This window comes from Leopardus geoffroyi, chromosome A2 (genome assembly GCF_018350155.1).
Source record: "Leopardus geoffroyi isolate Oge1 chromosome A2, O.geoffroyi_Oge1_pat1.0, whole genome shotgun sequence".
NCBI classification, from domain to species: Eukaryota; Metazoa; Chordata; class Mammalia; order Carnivora; family Felidae; genus Leopardus; species Leopardus geoffroyi.
In genome coordinates this window covers 145,482,438-145,495,018 of record NC_059331.1, presented here as the reverse complement: position 1 = coordinate 145,495,018, position 12,581 = coordinate 145,482,438, and the positions used below count along the sequence as shown (strand labels likewise).

Below are 12,581 nucleotides of genomic sequence, written 5' to 3'. Positions count from 1 at the left end.
AATTCTTTTTTTTTTTTTTTTTTTAATTTTTTTTCAACGTTTATCTATCTCTGGGACAGAGAGAGACAGAGCATGAACGGGGGAGGGGCAGAGAGAGAGGGAGACACAGAATCGGAAACAGGCTCCAGGCTCCGAGCCATCAGCCCAGAGCCCGACGCGGGGCTCGAACTCCCGGACCGCGAGATCGTGACCTGGCTGAAGTCGGACGCCCAACCGACTGCGCCACCCAGGCGCCCCAACAATCCTCCAATTCTAAGTGGCACCATTGACAGCACCCGAGAGCTGATTTCTACATATGGGGCAACTATAAAGGAGTATGGCTGATTTTTGAGTGTATGGGTAACAATTATCTTCCTTTTCAAAAACTTTTTTCCCCCCCTTACTGGGGCTCTAAGATGATACAATCTGAATTAGAACAAACATAAACATCTTAGAAATGGGAGAGATAGAAAGAACTAAACCTCAAGTAGGCCCAAAATAGGGGTTTGAAAGAACTTCTTTATGCCATTACTGCCAATCATCACTATAGCTCTGGCAGGGACAGCTGTGTCCAGAAGCTCCTGAGCCAGCATGAATTATTCCAGGTGCTCCCCACCCAATTTGGCTAAACCTATATATCTGTCTTAAGCTGTGTATTAATAGTTAATTCTCTTCATGTTCTCAGAATGAATTTACACACCTTTATACAGTTTATAATGTTCAAAAAGTGTTGAAAAAACTGTTTTACCTTGTACTTTATGCTCCCCCTGTAAAAGCCTTTTTGAAATAAAAATCAAGATAAATGTCGTGTGTACATTCAGGAATGCCTTGTGTTTGGTATCAGATAATTATGTAATGAGCAGCTGGGCTCTTCTCCAGTTATACAGCCTAAGGAAAGCAGAGAAGGGGTACAGCTGTAGTGAGAAGGATGACAGAAGATTTCAGAATTAAGAAAGGAGTAATTAATCTGGGAGAAGGCAGAACTTATCTGGGATGGGAGGGAGTAGAGTAAACCTCTAGGAGACCTCCTTTTCTTTGACATTTTATAGCACCTGTAATACTAAGCAAGAGTTCCACTTCTTAAAAGAATAAAGGACATATGTACCCCACAACGAATGTAAACAGTTTTATTTAGAAACAGATAGGTACCTGTTTGCATTAGAGAATATAAAACTTGGTTTACACTCTATAAAAAATAACCAGTATCCAAATCCAAGAGAGCTAGCATTCACAGAACACACAATGTGGGTGTGTAGCCACTGTTCACCAGCCTCAGGCTTGACTTAAACCAAAAAGATAATCCAGGGGGATCATTAGAGATTAGAGTATAACACTTGCTGCTGAGCACCCAGCATCCAGAAGTTGCCATTTTAGCATATGAAGGTTTGCTTTCTAAGTGAGTAACTTTAACATTAAGGCCTGGGTTCTCTGTACCTAGTGAGCTGTGAGGCTGTCTTGCCACACAACTCATGTGCTCTCTTTAATCCCAGTTGACATTATTATCTCTGATCTTAACAGTAAAAATGGGGAATCTGGAGAGCAGAGATTTCCACTCCCCTATGCTGGGGTTAAACTTTAAAAGAGTTTATCTACTCTCAAGAGCTCAATGCAAAGGCCAGGATGAAGTTACATGATAATCCGGCATTTTACCAGGCCAAGTAGTCCACCTCAACATGATCATGGAAGACCAAAGGATACACCTAGGTTCAGATTATAATAATCACCCAGCACCACCTGAATGTATTATCCATAAAGATATATGAAATAATAAAGGTTAGATATACATATATTTATCTTAATAACCTGAGGGCTAAAAAAGTTTGGAATACAATTCTTCTTCTCAAAAGAGGTCCATCTGTAAGAAAGGGACCAAAAAAGACAGAGTTCGTGTTACATAAAATATGGGCAAAGTGTGTTGGGAACAGAAGGTGGCTTCTTCAGCTCTTTCTACAATGTCCCTCTTTGACAAGGATTGGCAATCTGCTGATCCATGATAAACTTTTTGGGGGCAGTGGGGAGAAGGGGAAATGGGGGCAAAGGGAGTGTTGGGTCAAAGGCAAGAAGGTTGAGCAATGGTCCTCAAACCAAAGAGTCCTCTATGTAGGCCCTCTCATCTTTGAGTCTGAGTTCAAGCTCTTCAGCTGACACAGAAATAGGCCTGGTAGTAAGTGGTTAGCATTCTGAGGTATGAGGATCCCTGGTAAATTCAGCAGCATGTGGTTTTTGGAAACCAGCCCACAAGATAAGAACACTGCAACCAAGCTCCTAACTAATACTGCTATTTAACCACTGTCTGAAAAAGAAAGGAAAGAAAAAAAAAAAAAAATCCCCAATACATTGGGAGGTTGTAAGCTTCATTTCATATAAGGGGGTCCAAATAATCTATTTTAGGGTTTCTTAACAGAACCCTCATTCAGTGATCATTTCTCTTGTTAAAGGCACTTTCAATGACATAATTGGAAAGGAATACAATTTGACTGCAGTGAAAGCAAGATTAATTCCCAGAACACCTGGGGAGATAGGAGCTGAATGGGGCACTTACAGTGATTCAATAGGCAAGACAGTCTTGAGCACTTCAACAGACGCACACCCAGAAAAAAGTGCCCTGAAAACACTTGTATTTTTCCCTTAATTTTCCAGCTGTTTCTATGTATAACTCTGTAAAGAGATCACACTCACTACTTGATTTTCAAGACACTGGCCCTAACTCTTCCCACCACAGCTGTGCCCAGCAAAATTAGCAAACAGCTAGTCCTACTGGGAAGAAAAAAAAATGAACAAAATCAAGTCGAGCCAAGCTTCCTGACAGCACAGGGATCTGTCCTTGCCCAGATAATGCCACGATCAATTGCTGGACCTATAGCAACTGAATGGACTATGTGGCCCCTACTACTTATAAAACATACTTTCAACAGGCAAGGTTAAGTGTTCTCTAAATATTAATTGTGGGGCATTTTTTTTTTTCCCTTTTCTCTCTCCTAAACATTTCTTATTGATCTCAGGCTTTAAAAAATTAGTTAAGTCAGAATTATAAAAATTATATGGCAAGGGTTGAGAAAGAGTGAAGGGCTAATATTTGCCTACAAGCGTGAGTTGAGGATGTTGATCCTTCATATCATACTCCCAACCAGAGAACAAATACAAAAATAAACACACCATGTTATACATAATACAAAGTGTAAATCTACAAACACAAGTGTACTAATTAGAGTTGTTCCTCAGAAGCACGGTTCCCTCCAGTCCCTCAAAGAGGAGGAGGAATGGGGACGGGATCGTTTTCATTACGCCTTTTCAGGTCTTAAAAAAAGTCTGTAATAACAGTCTCAGTAGCGCAAACAATTTCATGTGAAACCAGAAGCTGTAAAAATAAATTACTTTTGAAGAAATGCAGGTTCTTCTGTCTGCAGCTCAGAACTCATCGTGTCGTACTAAGGCCTCACCAAAATCTGTGGCCTGGCTGCCCACAAATAAATCATACTTGTCAACAATCTCCTCCTTGGTAAGCTTGCCATCCTGAAACCAGAGAGAAGAGTGAATTGCGGCAAAACAGATTTCCCATTTCAAATTTAGAAACACTGCTATAGAACAAAAGGGGTTAGGATTTGAGATTCTAATTCCACTAAATTAAATGGGAACTCAACCCTCATCCCTGACCCCTTCCACATACAGAGGGAAGAAAGCAACAATTAATACACTTTTCTTATTAAGTTAAAACTGGAAGAATGGAAATAATATAGCTCAATAACTTAATGCTAGAGATATGTCAAGCAAGATGTGGGACATCTTCTAGGTATAGGTAAGAGATAGGAAGAACTGGGTAAAATAAAGTGAATCAAGTCACTGCCTCACAGGAACAATGAAATCTGCTAACATCCTTACATAGTCCTCACCCCCACTACACTGTAGCCACCAATCAGATTCCAGACATAACCCCAAATGAAGGCTGAGACACTCATCTCAAACATTATGTAAGCCAGATTCCCAAGATTTGACCTTACGAGTTTCTTTTTCTCACATAGCTCAGTCAGGACACAGCACTTGGCTACTTTAAGTGACTGAAGCAAGAACTCAAAACAGACCGACCCTTAAAAAGGCTTGATGATAAAACACTGCATTTGAAACAGAAGACAGGCTTAGACAGGAGAAATATTCAGAATGCAAACCCCGCCCCTGTCTTTAGATTGACTTTCAGCTCACTCTAAGCAAAGCATTCATATTGCTGAAAAGGTGACAGGGCTTAGTGATAATACCACTCTTTTAATGAACCAAATGCCTCAGATAATTGATTGAGGACAATTTTAACAGGCTCCAGAGAAAAGCTGATTTACAACGTAACTACTAAGAATTTAGTTTTAAAAAGCATATTTAAGAAGGAAATGATCAGGGTGCCTGAGTGGTTCAGTCGGTTGAGCGTCCAACTTCGGCTCAGGTCATGATCTCACGGTTCGTGACTGAGCCCTGCATTGGGCTCTGTGCTGATAGCTCGGAGCCTGGAGCCTGCTTCAGATTCTGTGTCTCCCTCTGTCTCTGGCCCTTCCCCTCTTGAGCTCTGTCTCTCTCAAAAATAAACATTAATAAAAAAAATTTTTGTTTAAATAAAAAAAAATAAAAATAAAAAAAAAGAGGGAGATGACCAACTTTGAGTAGGGAAAATGAGCCTATGATAAAGAACAAAGGAAATAATGGGGAAAAAAAAATTAGGGAAAATTTCCTGGGGATCCAAAGGTAAGAGATGAAGCACGCTGGGCACAAGGCTACGTACAGAGGCTCTTTGCTGAAGCCAAATGCCTCCAATGGTGTGAACACTGGGCAAAGGGATTTCTAAAATGAGATCAGATAGCTAGCACTGCCCTGTAAGTTTTCAATCGCCAACTTAAGATTTGCAGCAGACTTAGACTAATTAAGACCTTACATGCTCTATGTACCTCAACAGGAATGTTTTAGGTAATCCCCTAGAAACAGACTTTGATCACTGCTAGGTTGTTTGGGCCTGGCCAGACTTACCTTGTTCTGGTCTGATTCATACACTAGGTGCCTGGCTTCCGCCTCTGCATGATCATAGTCTGAGGGGAGGATCCAGTCTTTGGTCTCTTCCTTGTCCATCTTCCCATCACGGTTCTTATCTCGAAACTCAACAAATTGTTCTCTTTCTGTCTTTACCCATTCTGGCTCATCAGCATTTCCATCATGGCTGTACATGTCACCTACGTACATAGACATACATAATACAAAAGGTGAGTATTTTTCCCAAGACTGCCACATGCTAATCTGGCTTAACTTTTCCCCCATCTGGAACGTAGTAGCAGTTACAAGGCTATTTTATAGGTCAGAGAGGCCTGAGAAAGCAAGGCATTTTCCTGAGGTTTAACTAATGACCTTTAAGAGTATTTCCAGCTGTTGATTTTGAGTTAGTGAGTCCAAAAAGAATCCTTAGCCCTTAAAAATTAAAAAAAATAAAGGGAGATGACTAACATCCAGAAAGATAAAGGCTAACTTTCAAAAGATAGTTGTTTCCTACATTCCTTTTCAATCCAAGGTAACTAGTTAAACCTGACTATTGGTATTAGAAAGGTGCTATTTTAAATTCTCAAGAAAACTTGAGAAGTGTAGACTAGAAGCCCAAACTGTCTACCAATTACTAAGTATATTTCAGAACATTTTTTTTTTAAGAACCTACTTCTAAAAATAATGGGTATGTTCTTATATAGCCATAATGTCATTATCATGTTTCACAAAATCAATTTTTTGGTATTACTGAATACTCAGTCCAAATCTGAATTTACTATTATCTTCTAAAGCCAGTTTGTTCAAATTACTTCTATGAATGCTGGTGGCTAAGAAGTTGTTATTGTATACCTGAATTTTACTAGATTTAAGAGTTAAGGTACTTTGAAATTCAGTATTTACAACCAACAGAGATTCTTCTTTACAGCTATTTAAAGATACCAATTTTAAAATGTGCAATAAAATACTGTTGTCAAAATTTTTTTAGACTTATGTGAATGAAAAAGTCTGAAGATTCCTGAGGTATATACATCAGTGTATGTGCACTGTATGCAAGGTATGGGAGCATACCTTATGTACGCCTAAATGGTTTCCAGCAGTTCTAAGCAAAGGTATTTAGTTGTGGTAAAGGTTTTATACGTAGGAACCCACAAAATGGAGACGGCCCAAGTCACAAATCTGAACACAAGTTAGCCTGCACTTAGAGGAAACACCATACTGCCAAGGAAATTTAACATACACCAATCACAATCCTCCAACTCAGATTCAGCTACTTTACCTGACCCTAGAAAATAGGACCTGCTAGCCAGTCATGCTGTTTCTACGCTGCTGCTTCTAATGCTCTATAAAACTCGGCTCTTGCCCAAAATCCCTTGGGAAAAGAGAGTGCTCCACTGCTTGTTGGGCACAACGACCCCCAGTCTATAGGCTGTTTTCCCTTGAATAAAGGATGAACTCATTACTAAAATGTATTATTGTCACCTGACAGTTGGTACTGTCATTTTCCTGAACCTGAGGGCTAAGAGTAGAACTACTTCTGTTTTGTTTTTTTTTTTAATTTTTTTAACGTTTATTTTTGAGACAGAGAGAGACAGAGCATGAACAGGGGAGGGTCAGAGAGAGAGGGAGACACAGAATCTGAAACAGGCTCCAGGCTCTGAGCAGTCAGCACAGAGCCCGACGCGGGGCTTGAACCCACAGACGGTGAGATCATGACCTGAGCCGAAGTCGGACGCTTAACCGACTGAGCCACCCAGGCACCCCGAACTACTTCTGTTTTAAACAAAGGAGGAGTACCTCAGGACAGGACTTGCCTGTTTTTTTCTATGCTACAGCACATTCAGAAAATGTAATATTTGTATGATCCACCGGGCCAGTGCCCTGCCTTAGCTGTCCTGTGGGTCGAGACCTTTCATAGTACACATATGGGGAAATTCTGAATTACAGAGGAAATAAATGTGTGCTTAAAAGACATACTTTTTTTAAATATTTTTTTTTAATGTTTGTTTATTTTTGAGAGAGATAGTATGAGCAGGGGTGGGTCAGAGAGAGAGGAAGACAGAATCCAAAGCAAGGTCCTTTCAGCACCGAGCCCAACGTGGGGCTCAAACTCATGAACCATGAGATCACGACCTGAGCCGAAGTCGGATGCTTAATCAACTGATTCACGCAGGTCCCCCAAAAGACATCCTTTTAATAGAAACTAGAATATACAATGTAATGTAAGTGCATTTCAAAGATAGATGAGTAAGGATAAAAATAACAGTATTTAAATTTCTATTTAAAAAGGATTTAATCTGTATAATGATACTAGAATTAATTTTTTTGAGATTACGTTAAAATGTTCTTAGGATACATAATGCAATGCTTAGAGATGAAATGAGATGATGATTGGAATTTACTTCAAAATAATAAAAAAAGTAAGGAAATGGATTGGTTACAGATGTGAAGGGATCGGCCATGAGTAGACGGCTGTTAGGGCTGGGCATAGGTACATGGAATTCTAATTTTGTACATGTTTGCAATGTTCTACAACAAGTTTAAATAAAAAATTCAACAGCATAACTCTGGGAACTTCTTATTAATGCTAAATGTAAGAGGCACTGACCATTTGTTTATGATCTCTCTCCTCAACAGGGCAGAAACTAGCATATCCCTAGAAACTAGAAGATATTGTTTGGGGACTTTTAGGTTTACAAAGTCCAGCATCCCTGGTGTAAGTGTTTATGTTAGTTGATGGTTTGCAAAAGAAATACACACACACACACACACACACACACACACACACTTGGTTTAACAGTTTCAAAATACAATTCCTCTGCCCTTGGATATGTGTGATGGAGAGGTAGAAATATCTCCTTATTTGACCTCGATGCTTGATAAATGATGGTACTTACCAGTTATAAAACTTAATTCCTCTCCTCTGGAGGTTCAAATGAGTTCCTCAGTTTTAGCAATAGTGATAAAATGGCAAAAGCCAGGAATGAAAAGATAAAATATTTAAAAGTAGAAACAGTCAACTTTGAAGCACTCTCAGTAAATGCAGCCAGACATTTACTTCCTCTGTGCTGATGAACTCCACTAAAAAGAATCATTTTGGAAAGAAAGAAGGAAGGAAGGAAGGAAGGAAGGAAGGAAGGATGGATCTTCCACTGCTCATTCCTTTTTCTCTAAAAAAACTCAGAACACATCACTGAGTCTTTGAAGAATAGTAAATATTCAGGGAGTAATTCAATGGAAATAACCCTAAATATAAAGAGCAAGTATAATTAGATAAAATCTGAGAAAAGTAACTTGCTCAATTCAAGGGACAGGTGGAAAAAAAAGGGAACAGAGGATCTAGACAGAAAATACAAACAGACTATCGTAGAAAGGAGGAAATACTCTAAGAGAAATCGGCAACTTGGGGTCCCTTAGTCACCCACTGATCTCTTATCCTATCCCCTATATTCTTCTCTTGGGTTTCCTAACACCAGTTTAGGCTCCCTACAACTCTTTACTGTCAATTCCATGGGCATCTGGAATGCACTGTATCAGTGCTATCCAATATGGCAGCCACTGGCCACATGGAGCTATCAAGGACTTCAACTATGGCTGGTCTGATCAGAGATGTGCTGTAAGTATAAAAGATGCTTCTGCAAACAGTATGAAAAAAACTCTTAATAATTTATATTGATAACATGATGAAAGTAATTTAGATAACTAGGTTAAATAAAATATATTAAAACTAATCATGCTAAAAAATTTTTTTAAGTTTGAGAGAGAACGCGCACACCAGCGGAGGAGGGGCGGAGAAAGAGGGAGAGAGAATCCCAAGTAGGCTTCACACCGTTAGCGCAGAGCCTGACCCAGGGGTCCAACTCAGGAGCTATGAGATCATGACCTGATTGAGCCAAAACCAAGAGCTGGATGCTTAACTGAATGAGCCACCCAGGAATCCCTAAAAAAAAACTTTTGATGTAGCTATTAGAAAAGTAAAATACGGGGCACCTGGGTGGCTCAGTCGGTTAAGTGCCGACTTTGGCTCAGGTCACAATCTCGCGGTTCATGGGTTCGAGCCCACTTCAGGCTCTGTGCTGACAGCTCAGAGCCTGGAACCTGCTTCGGATTTGTATCTCCCTCTCTCTGCCCCTCCCCTACTCGTGCTCTGTCTCTCAAAAATAAACATTAAAAAAAAATTTTTTTTTAAAGTAAAAATATATCATGTGGCTCACATTTACATTTTGATTGGACAGTGCTGCTACAGACACTTTATCATGACCCACTATTCCTCATGCTGGTCTGGCATAATGATGTGCTAAGAGTTGACCCATGGGGTAAATTATTTTTTTTAATGTTTATTTTTGAGAGAGAGAGCAAGCAAGCAAGCAGGGGAGGAGTAAAGTTGGGGGACAGAGGATCTGAAGGGGAGACTCCACACTGAATGCAGAGAGCCTGATGCAGGACTCGAACCCCCAACTGTGAGATCATGACCTGAGCTGAAGTAGGACGCTCAACTGACTGAGCCACCCGGGCACCCCCAATTATTTTTAAATTTGCATTAAAAAAATTTATTTCATTTAAGACAATTTTTTTTTAATTTTTAAAAAATGTGTATTCTTGAGGGGTGCCTGGGTGGCTCATTCCCTTGGGCCACCGACTTCGGCATGGTTGTGAGTTTGAGCCCTATGTTGGGCTCTGTGCTGACAGCTTGGAGCCTGCTTCAGATTCTGTCTCCATCTCTCTGCCCCTCCCCTGCTCACACTCTGTCTCTCTCTCTCTCAAATATAAAAAACATAAAAAATGTTTATTCTTGACAGAACATAATGAGCGGGGAAGGGGCAGACAGAGAGAGGGACAGAGAATCTGAAGCAGGCTCCAGGCTCTGAGCTGTCAGCACAGAGACTGATGTTGGGCTCAAACTCACGAGTTGTGAGATCATGACCTGAGCCTAAGTCAGACACTTAACTGACTGAGCCACCCAGGCGCCCCTGTTTATTTTGAGAGAGAAAGAGAGAGCTCAGACCTGTGGGTGTGCACAGGGAGGGGCAGAGGGAGAGGGAGAGAGAATCTCAAGCAGGTTCCATACCCAGCACAGAGCCCGATGCAGGGCTCAATCTCACTATGGTAAGATCATGACCTGAGCCAAAATCAAAAGTCAGAATCTCAACCGGCGAAGCTACCCAGGGGTAAATTATTTCTATGGGCAAACACACTTCCACAACTTCTCAGCTTCCTCTAGGAAAAACAGGAGAAACAGACTTACCAATATACTCTTCCAGGTCAATGAAACCATCAGCATTCTTATCTATATCCTCCATTGTTTCCTGGACAAAAGAGAGTAAGAAGAGACTATTAAAGTTAGTATCTGGATGAATTAGTTTAGGCATTTATCATTCATTAAAAACACACATGAACATGTGGGTATGGTTAGGGGCATGGGAGCGGCTTAGTCGGTTAAAGCATCTGACTTTGGCTCAGATCATGACTTCACAGTTCATGAGTTCGAGCCCCACATCAGGCTCTGTGCTGACAGCCTGGAGCGTGGAACCTGCTTCGGATTCTATGTCTCCCTCCCTCTCTGTGCTCACCCACTCACACTCTGTCTCTCTCTCAAAAATAATAAACATTAAAAAAAATTTTAAAAACAAACATGTACATGTGTGGGTATGGTTAAAGCATAGGAAGTTGCTGTTTTTCTAGCCGAAAAAATGGTAAAACATTAACTATTTTTTATGCTTCAACCCTAAATAATTATGAATCTTCTTGGAGGAACACTGGCATTATTTAATAATGACCTATCCCACCAAGCCGATAATGATGTGGAGTAGCCCTAGTCATGAAGTCATTCTAACAGATATGACCCGTAGGTCTGTAACTATGTAGTCTGTTTTATGTTTACAAAACTATAAAGTCTACAGTTTATGTTTTATTGGTAACTGCCTTCTGTGACAATTCTTCAGTCGTGTCTGATCACTGGTTATGGGATTTTGTTTTAATGTTTACTTTTGAGAGAGAGAGAGAGAGAAAGAGAGAGAGAGAGAGAGAAAGAAAGAGAGAGAGAGAGAGAGAGAGAGAGGGAGGGAGGGAGGGAGGGAGGGAGGGAGGGAGGGAGAGACGTTGAGTGGTGAAGGGGCAGAGAGAAAGGGGAATAGAAGATCCAAAGTGGGCTTCGCACTGACAGCAGAGAACCCCATACAGGGCTCAAACTCACCAACCGTGAGATCGTGACCTGAGCCGAAACTGGATGCTTAACTGACTAAGCCACCTAGGTGTCCCGGTTATGAGATATTTTTAAAAATAGGATATTCCTAGGGCGCCTCGGTGGCTCAGTCCATTAAGCGTCCAACTTCAGCTCAGGTCATGATCTTGAGGATTGTGGGTTCGCGCCTCACATTGGGCTCTGTGCTAACAGCTCAGAGCTTGCTTCAGATTCTGTGTCTCCTTCTCTCTCTGTCCCTCTCCTGCTCACTCTCGGTCTCTTCAAAATAATAAACAAACATTAAAAAAAAAAAAAAAAAAAAAAAAAAAGGATTTTCCTGGGGCACCTGGCTGGCTCAGTCATTACAGCACGGGATTCTTGATCTCGGGGTCACTGAGTTCAAGCCCTACCCTGGAGCTTAGAGCTTACTTAAATAAGTCATTCTCCCAAATAAGTCATTCTCCCAAAAAGAGAAACTGAGTTTCTGCTGAGAATCACTGTTCTCCACCAACCTGTACTACTATGTCTTTCATGTAATCATATTCCTCAGGGTGCAGGAAAGCTGTGAATTCTTCCTTTGTGGCAATAAGGTCTCCATCCTTGTCTGCCATCTTAAATCTCCGCTCATCTCTAACCATCATTTGTTTATAGTTAAAACCATCATCAGGGTCTGGATCATCTAGAAAACAAAACATTTAGGTCAAATTTTAACAGACTTCCACAAAACATGAAAATGTATGGGCTGAGGAATCAATTTCCAAGAAGGATAAACCAAGCAATGAAGAAACAACCTGATTACACAGGTAAAATTGTTAACAGTGCGAAAACATTCAGTTTTGGTCATCAAAGTCAGGTCCAAGTTGAATGTAAATGTTTGCCATCCAACATGGAACCCTGGCTCCTTGGCTAACCTAGGTACTGCTTCACTATTTTTGGTGTTAAGGCTACTAGAGGGTTCCAGCTTTCTAGTTATATCTGAGAGGCAGTGGTAGTTTTAAAATCATACTATCTGGGTTTGAATCCTAACTCTACCACTCCTAGCTGTGTGACTGTGGACAAGTAACTGTGCTTCAATCTAAATGGAGGTAATAATGGTGCCTGTCTCATAGGACTGCTATGAGGGTAAACGAGCAAATAAATCTAAGTGCTGAGAATAGTGCCTGGCATATAGCTGGCTTTCAATAAATGTTAGCTATTGCTATTTTTATTAAAGATTCGACTCCCACCGAGAAGCTAGATATCAAAGGTTTTCTATCTCATATTAAGGTCACTTTGATTCAAGCAACAGAATTATTACCGTTTGAAAAGTCACACTTCAGTTTTTTCAGCCAACTCAGATTATCTACCATGAATTACAGGTACCGTTTGCCACCCCTCTCCCTCATTGATGTAAGATTCTAGGATGTAAAACTAGAGT

The 12,581-nt window shown here is 40.6% G+C and overlaps 1 protein-coding gene across 2 annotated transcripts in view; it reads right to left on the bottom strand.

Moving 5' to 3' along the window:
• Positions 1 to 1,090: 1,090 nt before the first annotated feature.
• CALU (calumenin) overlaps positions 1,091 to 12,581 on the bottom strand; it is a 30,906-nt gene continuing 19,415 nt past the window's right edge. For both annotated transcript variants that reach the window (XM_045495559.1, XM_045495560.1), the window contains exons 4-7: positions 11,677 to 11,843; positions 10,229 to 10,289; positions 4,984 to 5,183; positions 1,091 to 3,492 (exon numbers count right to left, since the gene is read on the bottom strand). In XM_045495559.1, the coding sequence (XP_045351515.1) occupies positions 3,388 to 3,492; positions 4,984 to 5,183; positions 10,229 to 10,289; positions 11,677 to 11,843 (533 nt within the window). In that variant the 3' untranslated portion in view covers positions 1,091 to 3,387. The remainder of the gene's footprint in view (positions 3,493 to 4,983; positions 5,184 to 10,228; positions 10,290 to 11,676; positions 11,844 to 12,581) is intronic.